Below are 23872 nucleotides of genomic sequence, written 5' to 3' on the forward strand. Positions count from 1 at the left end.
TTCCCCTTGAAAGAAATTTGCATAATTTGCCTTCATTACCACAGGCTCAACCTGTGAATTTACCTTCTGGGAATCTTGCATGAGGACTCCCTCTGATGTTTGTATTTTCTCCCCATTTAGATAATAGTCTGCATTATTGTTCCTTTTACCAAAATGTATTATCATACTTTTCCCAACACTGTATTTCATCTGCCACTTTTTCATCCATTCTTCCAATTTGTCTAAGTCCTGCTGCAAACGCAATGCTTCCTCAGCACTACCTACCCCTCTACCTTTCTTCGTATCACCCACAAATTTTGCCACAAAACCATCAATTCCATTATCTGAATCAGTGACAAACAATGTGAAAAGTAGTGGTCCCAATACTGACCCCTGAGGAACATCACTTGTCACTGGCAGCCAACCAGAAAAAGCCCTCTTTATTCGCACTTGCTACCTCCTGCCAGTCAGCCATTCCCCTATCCATGCCAGTATCTTTCCTGTAATGCTATGGGATTTTATCTTGTTAAGCAGCCTCATGTATGGCACCTTATCAAATGCCTTCTGAAAATCTAAGTAAATGACATCCACTGCCTCTCCTTTGTCCACCCTCTTTGTTACTTCCTCGAAGAGCTCGAACAGATTTGTCAAGTAAGATTTTCCTTTACAGAAAGCATGATGACTTTAATTTATTTTATCATTAGTCTCCAAGTACCCCGAAACCTCATCCTTAATAAAGACTTCAACACTTCCCAGCTACTGAGGTTAGGCTAACTGGCCTATAATTTCCTCTCTTTTGTCTTCATCCCTTCTTAAAGAGTGAAGTGACATTTGCAATTTTGCACTCCTCCGGAACCATACCAGAATCAAGTGATCGTTGAAAGATCGTGACCAATGCATCCGTTATCTCTTCAGCAACCTCTCTCAGGTTTCTGAGATGTAGTCCATCTGGTCCAGGTGCCTTATCCACCTTGGCCCAGCACTTTTTCCTTTGTAGTAGCAATGACACTCACGGACCTCTGGCACACAGCTAGTGTCTTCCACAGTAAAGACTGAAGCAAAGTACTTATTAAGTTCAACTGCCATTTCTTTGTCTCCCATTACTATCTCATCAGCATAATTGTCCATAGGTCCAATATCAACTCTCAACCTCCCTTTTATTCTTTACATAGCTGAAAAAACTTTTAGTATCCTACTTTATATTATCGGCTAGATTACCCTCATATTTCATCTTTTCCCTTCTTATGGCTTTTCTAGTTGCCTTTTGTTGGATGTTAAAAGCTTCTCAATCATCCAACTTCCCACTCATCTTTGCTACATTATATTCCCTTTGCTTTACTTTTATTCAGTCCTTAGCTTCCCTTGTCAGCCAAGGTTGCCCAGTCCTGCCATTTGAGAACAACTTCTGTGGGGCATACAGTATCTATCTTGCGCCTTGTGAACTGTTTCCAGAAACTTCAGCCACCTCTGTTCTGCCGTCAGCCCTGCCAGTATCCCCCTCCAATCCACCCGGGAAAGCTCCTCCCTCACACCTCTGTAACAGTATTTAATGATCTGTGTCGTTTGCGCAATTTGTATATTTGTGTGTGTGTGTGTGTGTGTGTGTGTGTGGGGGGGGGTTAAATGTTCTTGTCGTTTGCACGATTTTTTTTGTGCGAGGGGTTAATGTTCTTGTTGCCATTTGCACAATTTGATTTTTTTGTGTGATATCTTTTACACATGGGGGTGGTGGTTAATGTTTTTTTCTCTGAACGGCTCCATGGTTTTCTTTGTTTCGTGGCTATCTGGAGAAGATGAATCTCAGAGTTGTATACTGCATACATACTCTGATAATAAAATATACTTTCAACTTTGAAACGCGATCAATAAAGGGGTAAGTTATGACGTCTTCATAGCTCAGGTAAAACCTGACTCTCTGCCTCAAGGGACATTAAGTGGGCGAGAGAAATATGGTCAAGACCATTCAAAAGGACAGATTCTGACCTTGACTCCATTGAACACCATACCCTAATCGAAAGGAATTGCATCACTGTGATTAGAGTATGGGATTCGTTCTAGATCAGTGATCCCCAACCACCGGGCTGCAAAGCATGTGCTACCAGGCCGCGAGGAAACGATATGATTTGGCGATATGAAACGATATGAGTCAGCTGCACCTTTCCTCATTCCCCGTCACGCCCACTGTTGAACTTGAGCATAGGGTTGCCAACTGTCCCATATTAGCCGGGACATCCCGTATATTGGGCTAAATTGGTTAGTCCCATACGAGACCGCCCTTGTCCCATATTTCCCCCGCTAAGGTAGAGTGTTCCTATGAAACCGTCCGTAAGCCGAAATGGCACGAAGCGAAGAAGCAATTACCATTAATTTATACGGGAAAAATTTTTGAGCATTCCCAGACCCAAAAAATAACCTACCAAATCATACCAAATAACACTAACATATAGTAAAAGCAGGAATGATATGATAAATACACAGCCTATATAAAGTAGAAATAATGTATGTACAGTGTAGTTTCACTTAACAGAATTGGGAAGATTAAGCCAAAACCAATTTGTAGAAAAAAAAATCGGTACGTACACGCATGCGCACACAGGTGCCCGCACAAGGCTTCATGGTCATGGTAGTCTTTATCGGGGTAACCACAAATGTCCCATATTTGACGCTACTTTTGTTCCTTATTTAGGAGTGAGAAAGTTGGCAACCCTACTTGAATACAACCCCCCCACCCCCCCGGCCCCCAGGTCGGCCGGTCCACAAGAATATTGTCAATATTAAACCGGCCCGCAGTGCAAAAAAGTTTGGTGACCCCTGTTCTAGATAATTCTGTACTACAGTAATGAACATCAATAATACATGGGCGGGTCCTGAAGTAACATGATGTCTGCAGTCCAGATTTCTCATGATATGCCAAATACAGAAGTGTCACAGAAATGCTTTTCAACAACCAGAACATGCTTCAAGCAAAGTCTAAGAGAACGGTGGGTTAGCAAGTCGTGAGGTAATTGTGTGATCATTGTAATCAATTATGAGGCACCGAGAATCCAGTGCTTATAATAAGTAATTCATTTCTTAAGCTAATCCCTCAACTACCCGCCTTGCTACTGAGCACCCCCTTTATATTTATTGCCCCTTTAGGAACTGCCACCTCCCTCAGAGGGCGATATCACCCAGTCTGAGAACCAATGGGTTAGATAGATCTTAGAGCAGGTTAAAGGGTTGGCACAACATTGTGGGCCACTGTGTTGTACCATTCTGCATTCACTAATGTGCTCAAACAAAATTTAACACCAAGTCCTTAAGGAGATATTAGAAGAAGAGACCAAAAACTTAGTCAAGATGGTAAATGTTAAATGGAGAGGTAGGCAAATTTATGTAGGGATTAGACCTAAGCAATTTAAGAATGCTCACCAATGGCTTAGTCTATCTTTAATGCACCTGAATTGATTAGGTAGTTTTGGACTTGTTCTCCATAACATAATTTTATTTGCTTTTTGTTTGTTCACACTGTTGAATCCAGCAAGCTGATGTGCAATTGGTGCCATCTATATGAAGCCCTGCCTGTGTAGGCTTCCGCCTTGCCCACATATGCCTCTGCCACTAGTACTACGCCATCTGCCAATCTCATCAAAGCCCCACGTTCAGGGTCAATTACAGAAGACTAAGTAAGTATAAACTCAGTGTGCTCAACACCTGCGCTTCAGGAAACCCATGTGAGTAGTGGGCCTGCCTCACTGAAGAGGAATCTAACAGAGCTTTGCAAAACAATCAGCCCCACTCCTTCCCTCCCTTTATTTAGGACAACGCGACAAGCTCAAAGTAGTAAGCTTATTGACTGTTGGCAGCCATGGCAAAGTAAATTTATTATTGAAGTGCCTACGTGTACCTAGAGATTAGTTTACTTGTGGGCATTCACAGTGAAGACAAACAGACATAACAGAATCAATGAAAACCTACACACAGCAACGACAGTCACAGAATCCATGCACAAAGACAACACATTGTGCAAACACAAAAAAGAGGGGAAAATAAGCATTGAGAATGTGAGTCTTAGAGTGCGAGGTCATAGGTTATGGAGTCATTTCAGTAGGTTTGTTGTCAAGCGACAGAAAGCTTACCTGTACTCTGCTCCCCAACCCTTGACAAAACTCATTCGGATTGTGCACATCCGGGTCAGCTGGTACACCGCCTCGAAACCCTGGTTCACTGACTGAGCCAATAATGCCGCAAACTCCTGGTTATTGAAGATCTTAAGGTTGCATCCTGTTAGTAGAAGTGAACAAGACCCCACGGCACATCAGAAACCACGTCTGCGGCTACAAATTATAAGCACAAGAGATCCTACAGATGCTGCAAATCCTAAGGAACAGTAGGACTACCGAACTTGGAATCTAAAAAAGGTAAATGTTATCCTCCTGGACAAGTGACAATAAAACAAACACAAGAGATCCTGCAGATGCTGGAAATCCAGAGCAACACACATAAAATGATGGAGGAACTGTGCAAGTTAGGCAGCATCTATGCAGAAGAATAAACAGCTGACATTTCAGGTTGAGACCCTTCATCGAGATGAAAGGAAGGGGGAAGAAGCTAGAGTAAGAAGGTGGCAAGGAGTACAAGCTGGCATTGATTTATCTAACTTCCAGAAATTTCTCCTCTTCCTCTCTTTTTCTATTCCCCATTCTGGTTCCCCTCATTCCCCATCGCCTCATCTACCCATCACCTCTCTCTGATGCCCCTCATCCTTCCCTTTCTTCCACGGTTCACTGTCCTCTATCAGATTCCTTCTTCTTCAGGCCTTTACCTCTTCCACCTATCACCTCCCAGCTCCTTACTTCAGCTCCCCTTCCCTCTCACCTATCACCTGCCAGCTTGTGCTCCTTCCCCTAACCCCACCTTCTCAGGTTGTGCCCTCTGGTCCTAGACCCCCAATATAGGAAACATTCTCTCCACCTCCCCACTATCTTGGCCTTTGAATGGTTAAGTTTCAGCCCATTATAATCTTCACCTGAATGCAGGCTCTACAATTAAAGGACAGGAGCCCATTATTTGATATGTTAACAATTAGAACAGCCCGTCTTCCTTACAGTAACTGTTCAATATTTGGTATCAGAAACTACAAGGCCACAGTGTTATGAAGCAAATCCCATCACAGATAAAAAGAGATGTGTTCCGTCCTTGAATTATCATGCTGATTATTAGCCCTTGCCAGTCAGGATCAGCTCCCTTGGTGTGCCAAAACTGCAGTATCCTTCTCAAAGAACAGAGTTTATACTGAGACACTTGGAGCCACAGTTACTGCCTGGTGTAATAAGCCTCATTCAGGGTGGAAAGAAAGTTTTCAGATGACACTGTGCATGAAACAATTAAGGGTGAGTGGGAAATATTCTGGATAGAAAGGACTCCTCCTCCTCCCCCCGACCAAACCCCCTACCCATTCTCCTCCCACCCAGTCTCCACCCATCCACCAGCTCCCTTCCCATACGAGTAGCCCGCCAATACATTTACCTGGTGGGATCTTGCAAACGGTCGCAGGGTGCCACCCGTAGCGCTGGTTGCAGTTTGGACTCTGAACAAAGATGGCGCTGTCACTCAAGCATTCGGCAAAGACCTCTCCCCCAATGTAGTATAGCCTGACTCCCCTACCTGCAGTGGATAGGATATACCAGTCAAAAATCACTGCCCAACTAAACGCAGGACCTTTACAATATTTCTCAACGTAAACAGTGTCCTTAGCAAACCTTGAGGTGTGAAAATACAATCACACTATTTACGAATTGAATGCACAACAGAAAAAATGATAATGAAATACTTGGAAAGCTTTCTAAAAAAAAGTGAACAAGATATATGCAAGACATTTTGTCTGCAAGTGCAAAAATAAGCTGAAAATCTTGACATGACCTTCCAGAACATATTCCCACAACATCACTAACACAAGAGATTCTGCAGATGCTGGAAGTCCAGAGCAACACACACAAAATGCTGGAGGAGCCCAGCAGGTCAGGCAGCATCTGTGGAAAGGGATAAAGAGTCGACGTTTCGGGCCAAGACCCTTCGTCAGGGCATTCCCTTGTTAAGGGCACAACATTAAGTGCAAGTTTATTATCCTTCAACCACACACATCTATACACCTAAATGAAACAATTTTCCTCTGGGCCCAAGGTGCAAAGCTGACTGGAGCAAGCTCACAGCAATAAACCAGGATATTAAAGCTGATCTTTGATGTGAGCTAGATAGACATTAGAAACAGACTCATCCTCTCTCCTGCACTTGGGTAGTTGCTCAGCAAACCACACTCTGTGTTGTAAAACTCATTACAGAGGGTGTTAAAGAATATAATGAAATTTACGACTGATCGATAGCGACTAGAAAAAATATTAATAATCTTCCAGACCTGTTGTTTTAATAATTGTCTCCATAATTCCCTAAGAATACTTGCACAACATACAATCGGGAAAAGCCTTATATTAAGAAATAATGTCAAAAGAAAAAATAATAATACATCTTGGCAACCTACTTGCAAATGTTTCATCACCAAACGAGGAGCCTGAGAACACTAATGTTGTCTTCTGCTATACTGATGAAATGTTTGCACATAAATTGCCAAGATCAGAGAAGAACTGAACCCAATCAACCACCACCCAAGTTACACACTTTTCAAATTATTTCCACTAATAGTAAGAACCCAAGACAAAGGAACATAGAAACATAGAAAATAGGTGCAGGAGTAGGCCATTCGGCCCTTCGAGCCTGCACCGCCATTTATTATGATCATGGCTGATCATCCAACTCAGAACCCCGCCCCAGCCTACCCTCCATACCCCCTGACCCCCGTAGCCACAAGGGCCATATCTAACTCCCTCTTAAATATAGCCAATGAACTGGCCTCAACTGTTTCCTGTGGCAGAGAATTCCACAGATTCACCACTCTCTGTGTGAAGTTTTTCCTTATGTTACGTACCCTGTAACTGGGTTGCCAAACCAGCAGAAATGGATCACTCAGTTGGAGTCTGGAGTACTAGAACTAAGAAAGTTTTATTAAAGAAACAAGCAACACAGTAATCGAAAGAATAATAAATGCAACCGTTCAGTGATGATAAACACACATGTGCACAGAAGTAAGATAACAGCATCAGTCAAGCTCTATCGTTGTCTAGGGGTAAATGACCAATTTCAAAATGACTCAAAGTTCAGTCCAGTTAGTAGTTCGCAGTAATCGTTGCCATGGCGATGGACAACGTGGGGGAAGAGAGAGATAGAATAGGAACAACTGATCATTCAGAACACTGCTTCACTCACAGACCAGCGGGATGGCTCACAAACAGCTTTTGGGCGGGTCCTTGGTGATGTCACCTGAGGTCACCGACTGTGACCCCTCCTCCAGATGCGGTCGATCCCCTGCAGTGAACCCGGCACCCAGGCAAGGGCGGACACACACCGGGTTCCCGCTGATCGTACCTTTCCACCCTTGTCGTTGTCTGGTACTTCTTACCCACTCGTGAGAGGTGCACCGCTTCCAGGGTCTCGTTACCTCGGGTGGCGTGTGTCCCTGTCTTGGCGAACCTGTCCCTTTTTATCCCCCTGCTGGGGTATCGCCTGTCCATCACTTCAAACAGTTCAGGGTTCAAAGGGGGAGCCGCTCCAGACAGCTCTCTCTCCCACGTCCCTTCATTACACATCTCCAGACGCTGCTCCATTGTTCCTTATCTCTCCTTCCCCTGAGGGCAGGTGGCAGACCAACTGCTGATGCCACTGATGCTGGCCCAGGCCAGCAAACATCTTAATTTTATGTGTATTCTCGTAACACTTCCCCCCTTTAAGGATTTTTACCGGGAGGTAAAAATTACAAACATGACTACATTATCTGATACATACACAATATACATCTTTAACAGTTATTTAGCTAATACAGAGAATTTGAAGCTGTCAACAACTTGACAGACAGTCATCACATTTTCTGTTCCTTTTACACGTGTTATTAATAATCCCTTAGACCAGGCTCCAACTCAGCAAACTTCATAGTGGCCAAAAACACTGATGAATTGCGACCAATGTAACCTCTCATTTGGTTTTGTCCCGGACCACACTAACAAGGGTCGTCCCATTCCGACTCAGTTTTCTCTCGCAAGGGCTTAGTAGGAGGGGGACGGGTATTGACCGCAGAGTTATTGCAAAACTTCCTGCAGTACCCCATCATCTCCAAAAGCCTTCTGAGGGCCCTCTTGTCTGTCGGGGTTGGGAGGTCAGCGATAGCCTGCACTGTAGCTTGCATCACTGTCAGCTGCCCCTGTGTCACCACAATTTCCAGGTAAGTGACCCTTGTGTGGCCGAATTCATTTTTTTCAAGGTTCACTATCAAGCTGGCTTCAGACAGCCGTATTAAATTGCCAATACACACCTCTGTGGTCATCAGCCCTTTAGTCACTGAATTACTCAATATATGAGTGTTCTTTACTGGGCTGCCCTATTGTAACAGACATAACCCAACGTCCCAGTTCTTTGCATTTCCTCGGGACAATCAAACACATAGGTGCGAGTCGTTTAATTACTCCTTCTAAAGATTCGCTTTGTTCGGGGATTAAGGGAGAGACCTTATCAGTAGACCTGGCCAAAACAATAGCCTTCTCCCATCTGACCGATCCCATCCTAATCTTTTCAAAATGGTTTTTTTCTCTTATCAGGGGGCCCCTAGCTTCATTGATTTCCACGCTAACACCGACTAGGTTTGTTAGCATATCAAAAGCCGGTGACCGTCTCAGTTCGCGTCAGTCATGATCAATAACATTTTTCCCCCTGGGCAGCCGGTAAATCTCTTTCATGATTCCACCAACTGTTTGCTCCAGCACCGCAAAATGTCCACCGGGGGGTACCTCGTGGGCCATGTTAAAAACCTCATCCCCATAACTCTTTTGCACCACCCCCCATTCCTCATCTGCGGGTACTGTACTTGATTTCCCTTTCTTCCTTAGCACTTCCTCCTCCGCACAATAGCTTGTCAAGGCTGTGTCAGAGAGAGCGGTCTCGGCAAAAACCATCAGCCCCTCGTCTCGCTCCTGCGTCTGCACAAATTCTTTCCTGGCTACTGCTACGTCCGTCCCAGCTCCCTCACTACCTCTTATCTCACTACACCCTGTCTCATACAAGGTTGGCAAAAATGTTTCAGCTAAATTCATGTCGGCCTCTGCAGCTTTCCTCGCCATCCGCCGCGTTACTGCGCAAACGGGATAGACCTGCGAGTCCACGGGCGGGGCCTCCATGCTGGCAGGCTGACTTGTCAACCTCACGGCGGGGAACACAATTCCTCCGGCGATGTCATTACCGAGCAAGACTTCCACGTCTTTCATCGGTAATTCGGACCTCACCCCGACCGTGACTAGTCCAGAGACCAGGTTGCTTTGTAAGTGTATCTGGTGCAAAGGGACTGACTCTGTCCCTTCCCCAACACCTTTGACCTCTACCTCCCCAGTCTGGGTCTCTGAGCTAAACTCTAATACACTCTTCAGTATTAGTGACTGACACGCTCTCGTGTCTCTCCAGATCCGCACTGGAACTGGTTTTAACCCCTCCTTCACTGACACCAGTCCGGCCGAGATAAACCTCTCGCGCCCTTCCTGGACTTTTTCAGACCTGTCCTTCCCTAGCGGTTCGCTTAACAGCTCGATACAGCCATTCAAAATTTCCGCTTTTCCTTTCCCCGTCTCCTTCCTTGGGGCAAAGCACCTGGACGCAAAGTGTCCGGCTTTCCCACAATTATAACAGACGACCCCAGGAGACTTCCTACCAGACTGCTCCCGGTCTACCTTATCCTTTTCACTAGTCCCCGGCTTACTTTCTGACTTTTCCGGCGGACTCTCCCCGCTGTCCTGACTACCCTTCTGGTAGCCTTTACTTGGGGCAAACTTCATTTTATGCGTCAACGCATACTCATCCGCTAACTTAGCAGTTGCGGCTAACGTGGTTGCCTCTTTCTCATCGAGGTAGGGTCTCATACCCTCAGGGACACAACCTTTAAACTGCTCAATCAGAATCAGCTGCAGCAGTCTGTCATAATCCCCCTCTACCCCCTTCGAGGCGCACCAACGCTCACAATATGTTTGCATCTCACGAGCAAACTCCAAATACGTGCGGTCCCACTGCTTCCTCGCATTCCGGAACCTCTGCCGGTATGCCTCCAGGACCAACTCATAAATCCTGAGGATGGCCTCTTTCACCACCTCATACTTCTGGGCATCTTCCGCGGATAAAGCGGAGTAAGCTTGTTGGGCTTTCCCTTTCAGTACACTCTGAAGTAACACAGCCCACTTATCCCTCGGCCATTCCTGACTTATAGCCACCTTTTCGAAGTGGAGAAAGTACCGATCCACGTCGGTATCGTCAAAAGGGGGAACCAGCCTTACCTCCTGGGTCGCCCGGAACCCTCCACCTTGGTTCGGCACGAGCCCCTGCTCGGCCCTTATCTTTAACTTCTCCAGCTCAAATTCCCTTTCCCTTTGTTTCTCCTCTCTCTCCAACTGTCTGTCTTCGTGTTCTAACTGCCGTACCCGGAACTCGTACTCGAGTCTCAGTTTTTCAAGCTGTACCTGTACCGCATCTCCAGCAGGTTTTTCAATAGACACCATCCCCAGCTCACCTTGGGGAAACACACCTTTAGATACATAGTGCTCTACAATAGCTCTGTGTATCTCCTCTCTCCTCATTGTCGACTTCACCTTAGCAAGATTCACCCGTTTGGCCACAGCTATCAATTCCGATTTCCTGGCATCCTCTAATGCCTCCAAGGTCGGCGCCTTTATAAATTCCTCAACCTCCATTTCTGCTGTTTGTCTTTTCTTTCTTTCGGGAATTTTAACCCAATCAATTTACTCCGTCCCAAATTTAGCTTTCAAAATCCCGGACGAGCCCCCACTTATGTTACGTACCCCGTAACTGGGTTGCCAAACCAGCAGAAATGGATCACTCAGTTGGAGTCTGGAGTACTAGAACTAAGAAAGTTTTATTAAAGAAACAAGCAACACAGTAATCGAAAGGATAATAAATGCAACCGTTCAGTGATGATAAACACACATGTGCACAGAAGTAAGATAACAGCATCAGTCAAGCTCTATCGTTGTCTAGGGGTAAATGACCAATTTCAAAATGACTCAAAGTTCAGTCCAGTTAGTAGTTCGCAGTAATCGTTGCCATGGCGATGGACAACGTGGGGGAAGAGAGAGATAGAATAGGAACAACTGATCATTCAGAACACTGCTTCACTCACAGACCAGCGAGATGGCTCACAAACAGCTTTTGGGCGGGTCCTTGGTGATGTCACCTGAGGTCACCGACTGTGACCCCTCCTCCAGATGCGGTCGATCCCCTGCAGTGAACCCGGCACCCAGGCAAGGGCGGACACACACCGGGTTCCCGCTGATCGTACCTTTCCACCCTTGTCGTTGTCTGATACTTCTCACCCACTCGTGAGAGGCGCACCGCTTCCAGGGTCTCGTTACCTCGGGTGGCGTGTGTCCCTGTCTTGGCGAACCTGTCCCTTTTTATCCCCCTGCTGGGGTATCGCCTGTCCATCACTTCAAACAGTTCAGGGTTCAAAGGGGGAGCCGCTCCAGACAGCTCTCTCTCCCACGTCCCTTCATTACACATCTCCAGACGCTGCTCCATTGTTCCTTATCTCTCCTTCCCCTGAGGGCAGGTGGCAGACCAACTGCTGATGCCACTGATGCTGGCCCAGGCCAGCAAACATCTTAATTTTATGTGTATTCTCGTAACACTAATCTCGGTCCTAAAAGGCTTCCCCTCTATCCTCAAACTGTGACCCCTCGTTCTGGACTTCCCCAACATCGGGAACAATCTTCCTGCATCTAGCCTGTCCAATCCCTTTAGGATCTTATACGTTTCAATCAGATCCCCCCTCAATCTTCTAAATTCCAACGAGTACAAGCCCAGTTCATCTAGTCTTTCTTCATATGAAAGTCCTGCCATCCCAAGAATCAATCTGGTGAACCTTCTTTGTACTCCCTCTATGGCAAAGATGTCTTTCCTCAGATTAGGGGACCAAAACTGCACACAATACTCCAGGTGTGGTCTCACCAAGGCCTTGTACAACTGCAGTAGTACCTCCCTGCTCCTGTACTCGAATCCTCTCGCTATAAATGCCAGCATACCATTCGCCTTTTTCACCGCCTGCTGTACCTGCATGCCCACTTTCAATGACTGGTGTATAATGACACCCAGGTCTCGTTGCACCTCCCCTTTTCCTAATCGGCCACCATTCAGATAATAATCTGTTTTCCTATTTTTGCCACCAAAGTGGATAACTTCACATTTATCCACATTAAATTGCATCTGCCATGAATTTGCCCACTCACCCAACCTATCCAAGTCACCCTGCATCCTCTTAGCATCCTCCTCACTGCTAACACTGCCACCCAGCTTCGTGTCATCCGCAAACTTGGAGATGCTGCATTTAATTCCCTCATCCAAGTCCTTAATATATATTGTAAACAACTGGGGTCCCAGCACTGAGCCTTGCGGTACCCCACTAGTCACCGCCTGCCATTCTGAAAAGGTCCCGTTTATTCCCACTCTTTGCTTCCTGTCTGCTAACCAATTCTCCACCCACACCAATATCTTACCCCCAATACCGTGTGCTTTAAGTTTGCACACTAATCTCCTGTGTGGGACCTTGTCAAAAGCCTTTTGAAAATCCAAATATACCACATCCACTGGTTCTCCCCTATCCACTCTACTAGTTATATCCTCAAAAAATTCTATGAGATTGTCAGACATGATTTTCCTTTCACAAATCCATGCTGACTTTGTCCGATCATTTCACCGCTTTCCAAATGTGCTGTTATCACATCCTTGATAACTGACTCCAGCAGTTTCCCCACCACCGACGTTAGGCTAACCGGTCTATAATTCCCCGGTTTCTCTCTCCCTCCTTTTTTAAAAAGTGGGGTTACATTAGCCACCCTCCAATCCTCAGGAACTAGTCCAGAATCTAACGAGTTTTGAAAAATTATCACTAATGCATCCACTATTTCTTGGGCTACTTCCTTAAGCACTCTAGGATGCAGACCATCTGGCCCTGGGGATTTATCTGCCTTCAATCCCTTCAATTTACCTAACACCACTTCCCTACTAACATGTATTTCACTCAGTTCCTCCATCTCACTGGACCCTCCGTCCCTTACTATTTCTGGGAAATTATTTATGTCCTCCTTAGTGAAGACAGAACCAAAGTAATTATTCAATTGGTCTGCCATGTCCTTGCTCCCCATAATCAATTCACCTGTTGCTGTCTGCAGGGGACCTACATTTGTCTTTACCAGTCTTTTCTTTTTTACATATCTATAAAAGCTTTTACAGTCCGTTTTTATGTTCCCTGCCAGTTTTCTCTCATAATCTTTTTTCCCCTTCCTAATTAAGCCCTTTGTCCTCCTCTGCTGAACTCTGAATTTCTCCCAGTCCTCAGGTGAGCCACTTTCTCTGGCTAATTTGTATGCTTCTTCTTTGGAATTGATACTATCCCTAATTTCTCTTGTCAGCCACGGGTGCACTACCTTCCTTGATTTATTCTTTTGCCAAACTGGGATGAACAATTGTTGTAGTTCATCCATGCAACCTTTAAATGCTTGCCATTGCATATCCACCGTCAATCCTTTAAGTGTCATTTGCCAGTCTATCTTAGCTAATTCACGTCTCATACCTTCAAAGTTACCCCTCTTTAAGTTCAGAACCTTTGTTTCTGAATTAACTATGTCACTCTCCATCTTAATGAAGAATTCCACCATATTATGGTCACTCTTACCCAAGGGGCCTCTCACGACAAGATTGCTAATTAACCCTTCCTCATTGCTCAAAACCCAGTCCAGAATAGCCTGCTCTCTAGTTGGTTCCTCAACATGTTGGTTCAAAAAACCATCCCGCATACATTCCAAGAAATTCTCTTCCTCAGCACCTTTACCAATTTAGTTCACCCAGTCTACATGTAGATTGAAGTCACCCATTATAACTGCTGTTCCTTTATTGCACACATTTCTAATTTCCTGCTTAATACCATCTCCGACCTCACTACTACTGTTAGGTGGCCTGTACACAACTCCCACCAGCGTCTTCTGCCCCTTAGTGTTACGCAGCTCTACCCATATCGATTCCACATCTTCCCGGCTTATGTCTTTCCTTTCTATTGCGTTAATCTCTTCTTTAACCAGCAACACCACCCCACCTCCCCTTCCTTCATGTCTATCCCTCCTGAATATTGAATATCCCTGAACGTTGAGCTCGCATCCCTGGTCACCCTGGAGCCATGTCTCTGTGATCCCAACTATATCATAATCATTAATAACAATCTGCACTTTCAATTCATCCACCTTATTACGAATGCTCCTTGCATTGACACATAACTGAATTAGGCCAATCGTGTCTGCTCCGACATTTCATCATGGCTGATCCAATTTTCCTCTCAGCCCCAATCTCCTGCCTTCTCCCCGTATCCCTTCATTCCCTGACCAATCAACCTCTGCCTTAAATATACATAAAGACCTGGCCTCCACAGCAGTCTGTGGCAAAGAATTCCACAGATTCACCATACTCTGGCTAAAGAAATTTCTCCTCATCTCTGTTCTAAAAGGACGCCCCTCTATTCTGAGGTTGTGTTCTCTGGTCTTAAACTCTCCCACCACAGGAAACATCCTCTCCACATCCATCCTATCAGGGCATTTCACCATTTGATAGGTTCCTATGAGATACCCTCATTCTTCTGAATTCCTGTGAATACAGGCCCAGAACCATCAAACATTCTTCATGTGACAAGCCATTCAATCCTGGAATCATTTTTGTGAACCTCCTTTGAACCCTCTCCAGTTTCAGCACATTCTAAGATAAGGGGCCCAAAACTACTCACGATACTCCAAATGAGTCCTCACCAGTGCTTCATAAAGACCCAACATTAGATCCTTGCAATGTTAGCATTCATTTCAAGAGGACTAGAATATAAAAGCATTTGCCTTCCTCACCACAGACTCAACCTGCAAATTAACCTTAAGGGAATCCTGCTGAAGGACTCCCAAGTACCGCTGTATCTCAGCTTTTCGTATTTTCTCCCTACTTAGAAAATAATCAAACCTTTCATTTCTTCTGCTAAAGTACATGACCATATACTTCCCAACACTGTAGTCCATCTGCCATTTCTTTGACCATTCTCCTAATCCAAGTCCTTCTGTAGCCTCTCTACTTCTACAAAACTACCTGCCCCTCCACCTATCTTCATATCATCTCCAAACTTTGCAACAAAGCCATCAATTCCATCATCCAAATCATTGACAAATAACATAAAAGAATTGGTCCCAACACAGACCCTGTGGAACACCGCTAGTCACTGGCAGCCAGCCAGAAAAAGCTTCCTTTATTCTTACTCATTGCTCTCTGCCAATCAGCCACTGTGTTTATCCATGCTAAAATCTTCTCTCTAGTGGGCTCGTAGCTTGTTAAGCAGCCTCATGTGTGGCACCTTGTCAAAGGCTTTCTGAATATCCAAGTACACAACATCAACCAATTCTCCTTTGTCGAAGCTACTTGTTATTTTTTCAAAGAATTCAAACAGATACGTCAGGCAAGATTTTCCCCTGTGTAAACCATGCTGACTACTGCCTATTTTAACATGTGCCTCCAAGTACCCTGAGACCTCATCCTTATTAATCGACTCCAACATCTTCCCAACCACTGAGGTCAGACTAACTGGCCTACAGTTTCCTTTCTTCTGCCTCTCTCCATTCTTGAAGAGTGAAGTGACATTTGCAATTTTCCATTCTTCCAGAACCATTCCAGAATTTAATAACTCTTTAAAGATCATTACTAATGCCTCCATGATTTCTTCAGCCACCTCTTTCAGAACCCTGAGATGTAAACCATCTGGTCCAAGTAACACCTACCTTTAGACCTTTCAGTTTCCCAAGAACCTTCTCTCTAGTTATGGTAACTTCACACACTTCATGCCCCCTGACACCTTGAATGTTCACCATACCGCTAGTGTCTCCCACAGTGAGGACTGATGCAAAATACATGTTCAGTTTGTCCGCCATTTCGTTGTCCCCCATTACTACTTCTCCTGCATCGTCTCCAGCAATCCAATATCTCACCTCCCTTTTACACTTTATGTATTTGAAGAAACTTTTGGTATCCTCTTTATTATTGGCTAGCTTACTTTCATATTTCATCTTTGTCTTCCTTGAGTTTTTAGTTGCCTTCTGCTGATTTTTAAAAGCTTCCCAATCCTCCAACTTCCCACTAATTTTTGCTCTATTATATGCCTTCAGTTAGGCTTTTATGTTGGCTTTGACTTCTCTTGTTAGTCACAGTTGTGTCATCTTGCCTTTAGAATACTTCTTCTCTTTGGGATGTATATATATCCTATGCCTTCCGAACTGCTTCCAGAAATTCCAGCCATTGCTGCTCTGCTGTCATCCCTGTCTGTGTTCTTTTCCAATCAATCTCTGCCAACTCCTCCCTCACGCCTATATGATTTCCTTTACTCCACTGTAATACTGATACATCTCACTTTATGATCACTTACCCCTAAGGGATCTTTTACCTTAAGCTCTCTAATCAATTCCAGTTCATTGCACAACATACAATCCAGAATATGCGATTCCCTCGTGGGCTCAACCATGAGCTACTTTAAAATGCCATCTTGTAGGCACGCTAGAAATTCCCCTTCCTGGAATCCAGCACCAACCCGATTTTCCCCAATCTATCTGCAAATTGAAATCCCCCATGGCTATTGTAACATTGCCCTTTTGGCATGCATTTTTTAATCTCCCTTTCTCATGTGTAGTCCACATCTTTACTACTGTTTGGGGTCTGTTTACAACTCCTATCAGGGTGATTTTACCCTTGCAGTTCCTTAGCTCTATCTACAATGATTCAACACCTTCTAACCCCATGTCACTTCTGTCTAATGACTTGATTTCATTTTTTTTTAACCAACAGAGCAACACTGCCCCCTCTGCTGCCTTGCCTGTCCTTTCAGTACACTGTGTATCCTTGGACATTAAGCTCCCAGCTATAATCTTTTTCAGCCATGACTCAGTGATGCCTACATCATACCTGCCAATCTGCAACTGTGCTGCAAGTTCACCTGCCTTATTCCATAAATTGTGCACATTCAGATACAACTCCTTCAGTCCTGTGTTCCCACTTTTCAATTTTGTCGCACCATGCTCAACATTTTGATTCCTAACTTTGTCTGAGGTTTTACTAACATCTGCCTCCACAACCTCTCCACTATCTGTTCTGGCATTCTGGTTCCCATCCCCCTGCAAATCTAGTTTAAATCCCACCATGCAACATTAACAAACTTCCCCAATAGGATATTAGTCCCCCTGCAGTTCAGGGGCAAACTGTCCCTGCTGTACTGGTCCCACCTTCCCTGGAAGAGAGCCTAATGATCCAAAAATCATGTCCTCCCTCCTACACCAACTCCTTAGCCAAGTATTAAACTGTATAACCTTCCTAGTTCTAGCCTCATTAGTACGTGGCACGGGTAGCAATTCTTGAGCTCACAACCTGGAGGCCCTGCCCCTTAACTTGGCACCTAACTCCCTAGGCAGAACCTTGTCACTAGTCCCACCATGTCATTGGTACCTACGTGGACCACGACTTCTGGCTGTTCACCCTCCCACTTAAGAATGCTGAGGACTCGATCCGAGATATCCTAGACCCTGGCACCTGGGAGGCAACATACCATCTGGAAATCTTGTTCTCGCCCACAGAACCTCCTGTCCATTCCCCTAACTAATGAATCCCCTATGATCACAGTGCCTTGTCTCCCCCTTTCCCTTCTGAGTCACAGAGGTGGTCTCAGTGCCAGAGACCTGATTACTGTGCCTTTCCCCGTCAGGACGTGCTTCAAACAGTATCCAAAGTAATATACTTGTTGTTGAAGGGGATGTTCACAGGGGTACTCTGCGTTGGCTCCTTAACCTCTTTCCTGTTCCTGCCCATCTCCCAGTCTCCTGGGTGTAACTGCCTCTCTATACGTCCTGTCTATCACCCCCTCAGCCTCCCGAATGATCCAGAGTTCATCCAGTTCCAGCTCCAACTCCTTAACGCGGATTGTCAGAAGCTGCAGCTGGCCGCACTTCTTGCAACTATAGTGGTCAGGGACACTGGAGGTCTCCCTGCCTTCCCACATGCCGCAAGAGAAGCATTGCACTATCCTGCCTGACATCTCTACTGTCCTACCTGAGCAGATATAAAGAGGCAAAGGAAAAAATCTTGATTCCTTTGCTTTCTCTGAGTGAAGCCTCGAAGAGCTAAAGTCTTAAAGTCACCACTTTGACAATGCTTGCCCCTGCCTTCCTTTAATTTGCTCTTACTAATCAATCCCAAATGACAATTGGTTGCTGGTCAAAACTCTATATATAATACAGGATGATATTGGTTTCCTCCCACATTCCAAAGATGAACGGTTGGCGTTAATGAGTTGTGGGTAACCTTTGCTGGTGCTGGAAGCATGGCGACACCTGTGGGTTGCCCTCAGCACAGTCCTCAGACTGTGTTGGTCACTGATGCAAAGCAACGCATTTCAGCGTATGTTTCAATGTGGCATGTGGCAAATAAAGGAATCTTTAATACACTAGGTGCTAACTGACGTTCCCAATGTTTGAAGTGGTCATGTCCATTTTATATATTTGTTTGCTTGCTTGTTTATTTATTTATTTTAGAGATACTTATTGCTCATTACACTGCTGGTGTTTAGGGCAGCAATGAAGGTCCTCCATCTCTGTCTGTCCTTGGCCAATCAGGTGTTGAAGGATTCCTTGTGGCTGTTTCCATAACAGTTCTGTTTGACCAGTTAGGGTTGTTAGCCCTGAGTTGAACCCCTGAAGCTGGAGGACCGGTGGACCAGTCTTAGCCTGGCCTCTACCCTTTGACCTGTTTGGCATGGGTGACCTTACCAAAAGCCAAAGCACAAAGACCTGACTCCAGCCCACATAACTCTCTGGGTCATTGAGGCAAGCAAGTCTCCAAACCACGATGGGGTTGTGGTCGTCTTGGAGGTGTTTTAGAGATACAGCATGGTAACAGGCCCTTCTGGCCCAAGGAGGCCACGCCACTCAATTGCAACAACGTGACCAATTAACGTATGAACCCGCATGTCTTCAGAATGTTGGAGGAAACCAGAGCACCTGGAAGAAACCCACAGGGAGATTATAAAATTCTTAACAGACTGCAGCAGGAATTGAACCCCGGTAACTAGTGCTGTAAAGCGTTACTCTAACCGCCGAACCCAGCATCCAAAATTCTCACAACTGCTGAACGGTCTCCATTTCAGTAAAAGTACATTCAGTGATGAGGGGAGGGAGCATTGACTCAGACCATGAGAGGCCTGCCTCGGGCATTTTCATGCCTTACAAGGCGCAGATTGGAAGTCTGTGTGGGGCGCCACCCCTCACACAGACACGAGAACAATGTGTGATTAAGTGCCTTGCTCAAGGGCACAAACACGGTGCCACAGCTGAGGCTCAAACAAGCGACCTTCAGATCACTAGACGAACGCCTTAACCGCTTGGCCACCTGCCCAACACGAGATTATCCTTATCTGTCACATGAGCATCAAAACATATAGTGAAATGTGTTGTTTACATCAAAGCAAATCAGTTGATAAAGTGTGCTCAATGTACTTGTGCAACGTCAGGGGTGAATTAATGGTATGATGGCTCTGTGACCGTCTCAGCAACCCTGAGGCTAGAAATAATGGTTGGTCTTTCACAACAGTCCTGTGGTTACATGCTTACAATCAGTGATTTCAGATACATCCAATTGAAGAGTGCTTATGGTACAAATCCTACCACATTACATAGATTGAAGATCTAAAGATTAGCTTTATTTGTCACGTGTACGTTGAAACATCATAAGACACAGCAAAACGTATCACTGACGTCAAAGACCAGCACGGCCTGAAGACATGCTGGAGGCAACCCCCAAGTGCCTCCAAGCTTCCGGAGCCAGCGTAGCAGGCCCATAAGTATTGTGAGCAGTTTTGGTCCCCTTATCTTAGAAAGGATGTGGTTAAACTGGAGTGGTTCAAAGGAAGCTTACAAAAATGATTCCAGGAATGAATGGCTTGTCATATGAGGAGCATTTGATAGTTCTGGGCCTGTATTCACTAAAATTCAGAAGAATGAGGGGTGACTTCATTGAAACCTATCGAATGGTGAACGGCTTTGATAGAGTGGATGTGGAGGGGACGTTTCCTTTGGTGGGAAAGTCTAAGAACAGAGGACACAGCCTCAGAATAGAGGGGCGTCCTTTTAGAACAGAGATGAGGAGGAATTTCTTTAGCCAGAGGGTGGTAATTCTGTGGAATTCCTTGCCACAGGCAGCTGTGGAGATCGTCTTTACGTATATTTAAGGTAGAGGTTGATAGATTCTTAATTGGTCAGGGCATGAAGAGATATGGGGAGGAGGAGGAGATTGGGACTGAGAGGGAAATTGGATCAGTCATGATGAAATGGCAGAGCAGACTCGATGCGCTAAATGGCCTAATTCTGCTCCTATATCTTATGGTCTTATAACTTACCAACCTTAATGTAACCCAGGTTAATTAAACCCGAAGATGTAATGTTAGAAAGCTCCACCTGTGGAGGGGTGAAAACAAAGTTTATCAAATTAAAAAAAGAACTTGGGCGGAGGGGGGGAGAAAAAAGCTATGTGAGGACCAGGCATGGCTGACGCAGCACGGGAAAGCAAGAGAAACATAGCAAGCTTTTAGAAACTAAAGATATAAACTGTTAAAGGTGGAATTAGTAATGGGTATCTCTATCCTACTTGAAAACCTCAGGGTGAAACCCCTGGAGGAGAGATGATAGCGATAAAAGAGCTACGGAAGCTACAGCTGTAACAAGCAGCAGCTGTAATGAGACATATCGGCAAAGACAAGTGCCCAAGATTTCTACTGTGTAACCGGGAATTAGTTCTATTAAATCACCCTGGACTGGAAGGCGTACCTCATGAGAATAGGTTCAGTGTACTTGGCCTTTTCTCCTTGGAGCGATGGAGGATGAGCGGTGACCTGATACAGGTGTATAAGATGATGAGGGGCATTAATTATGTGGATAGCCAGTGGCTTTTTTCTGGGTCTGAAGTGGCTATCATGAGGGGCATAGTTTTAAGGTGCTTGGAAATAGCTACCCGAGGGGATGTCAGGGATAAGTTTTTCCACACAGAGAGTGGTGGGTGTGTGGAATGCACTGCCAGAGGTAGTGATGGAAGCGGATACAATAGGGTCTTTTAAAAGCCTCTTGGGTAGGTACATGGAGTTTAGAAAAATAGAGGGCCATGCAGTAGGGAAATTCTAGGCAGTCTCTGGAGTAGGTTACATGGTTGGCATAACATTGTGGGCCGAAGGCCCTGTAATGTGCTGTAAATTTCTATGTTCACACCAAGGAATTTGGCGAGTTAAAATTTTATTCTTCCAAGTGTATAAATTTCAGTGTGAAATATGTTCAGCAGTGTTGTAACTAAGAAATGTTTGGATATGACAATGTGATATTGAGTTATTTTGAAATAGAAAATAGAAAGTGTATAAAAAACTTACGGATTGTAATCCTGTTGTATACAGGTTTTTTTTGTATAAGTTTGTGATTCGACTGTCCATGGATGATCAACTATTTCATCCAACGAAACAAGAAACAAGATGGCAAACCACCCAAAATCAAAGAACCAGCGTGGGAACGAAATGTTTAATGGCGTGGAGGATTTAATATGGTTGGACATACAAGCTTATTTCCATTCGAAGGATCTGAATTAGATTTTCTGCAAGAACTGATTATGTTTGCAAAGACTTTGATAATTTACTGAATGAGATTTACTTTGTTTAAGAGTTGTGATGTTGGGAGAATTGTCGCAAAAGGAGTTAAGCTGTATAGATACATAATTTTTGAATTTGAATTTGTAGCCATACTGACTTGAACTGAAACTAAAGTTAACCATAATACTTGAAAATAGTTAAAAAATTAATTGAATTCCTATCTAGGGATTAAAAAAAAAAGGAAAGGTTAGTCTGTAAACCTTTAGGGAATAACACTAGATCTAATTAGTTAGAGAAATTGGAGAAACAAAGATTATTCTAATGAATATCACTAATTCTAACTAAACAGGAATTTGGTTTTTGTTTGATATCTGAGATTTGGACGTCAAACAGAATGTTGGAAATTTGAATTGTTCTTGCTCATGTAAATATTTTGTATATCTTTTTTTTAATAACCAAAAGTTATCTCCAGAAATGTGTGTTTTCTATTCACTGCCTCCTTCTGATATCTAGAGCTTCTGATGGCCTGCTATCACCTAGTATAGTGCTATGTAATTTGATTTTCCCATAAAGAGTGTGATGACCAGTCAGACAAGATGAACGCGACACAGGTGTTACGTCTTTAGAACGAGGGACGCAACAGGAGCACTGGAAGGAAACCACGGTGAGAGCGTACGAACTTCTTACAGACAGCGGCAGGAATTGAACCCCATTCGAGACCGCTGGCACTGTAAAGCATTACACTAACTACCCGGCTGCCGTGCTACCCATGTGGAATCAGTAAATGTAACCACGCATCCATTGGTCTATTATGAAAGGCCGCCTGGTGTCTTATTCCCTTTTGGGAAATATACAGACTAAGGACAAATGAGGATGGACCACTAGCGTTGATCTTGTCCATGACACCACAAGCCATGAATAAAAAAAAATGTTTGTCGGCTTCTTCTAGTTACCTCCTGAAACATGCCAGGAGCTCTCTACTCCTCATTCATGCCAACACACCACGAGCTCAGTGCAAATAATTCCTCCCACTTTCTCTCCAAACAGCACAGATACAAGTTTTAAGTTGAAGCACCTGAAACCGATCATCAACTACTGAAGAATATTTAGCCCCCAAATTTAGTTTTAATCAGAAAAGAAGATAGAACAGTAGATCTCAGCTTATCAACAAATAACCCAGGCTTGTACTTACCCGGATGAGGAACACTGTCACGAACTACAGTCCAGAAGGGCTATGGTCCAGGGACGGGTTGATGGGACTGGACAGAATTAACTGTTCAGCATGGACTTGAATGGTCCCCCGCATTCTCCCCACAACCCTTAACACCTCAAGAGCCTATCAATCTCTGCCTTTAGTGTACCCAGCAACCTGGCCTCCACCGTCAGCCATGGCAACAAATTCCATAGATTCACAAGCCTCTGTTCTAGGGAGCAGTATCAAGGGTAGTGAAGGGAAATGTTTAACTTACAGAGCATAACTTTAAGGTGAGCGGAGGGAAGTATAGGGGAAATGTCAAAGGGTAGTTTTTTTAAAGACACTGAGAGTAGTAGGTGCATGGAACATGCTCCAGCCATGGTGGTCAAGGCAGATTTAAGAAACACTTAAATAGATACATGAATGATAGAAAAATGGTGCGCTCTTGTGAAAGAGGGGTTTGGCACAAAACTGTGGTCAGAAGGGCCTGTACTCTGCTGTACTGTTGCACGCTATATGTGAAGGAGGTTCAAGTGATCAGAAAGACACCATGTTAAGTAGTGATCTCTCAGCCAGTGAGAGATGACTTTATGCAAATCAGGACTGAGTCATCAAAAGTTTGGAACAACCCACACCAAATTCTGGAGGAACTCAGCACCTCAGGCAACATCCATGGAGGGGAATTTACTAAATATTTTGGGCCGAGACCCTTCATCAGGACCGGAAAGGAAGGCGGAAGAAGCCAGCATAAGGAGATGTGGGCAGGGAGGGGCTACATGTTCGGAATGAACTTGTTTCAGAGACTGGAGGCTGGAGATCGGCCAGGGACACATTGGAAGAAATCATGACAAATGCGTATTCGTCAGGCGGGGGCACCACATTCAAGA

At 44.7% G+C, this 23872-nt stretch overlaps 1 protein-coding gene across 2 annotated transcripts in view; it reads right to left on the reverse strand.

The window, feature by feature from the left end:
* The window catches only part of smad3b (SMAD family member 3b), a 145873-nt gene that overhangs the window by 7349 nt on the left and 114652 nt on the right, over window positions 1-23872 (reverse strand). For both annotated transcript variants that reach the window (XM_063066168.1, XM_063066167.1), the window contains 2 exons: window positions 5488-5625; window positions 4098-4242 (listed from right to left, as the gene is read on the reverse strand). In XM_063066168.1, coding sequence (XP_062922238.1) covers window positions 4098-4242; window positions 5488-5625 — 283 coding nt within the window. The remainder of the gene's footprint in view (window positions 1-4097; window positions 4243-5487; window positions 5626-23872) is intronic.

Source organism: Mobula hypostoma, chromosome 13, assembly GCF_963921235.1.
Source record: "Mobula hypostoma chromosome 13, sMobHyp1.1, whole genome shotgun sequence".
Classification (NCBI taxonomy): domain Eukaryota; kingdom Metazoa; phylum Chordata; class Chondrichthyes; order Myliobatiformes; family Myliobatidae; genus Mobula; species Mobula hypostoma.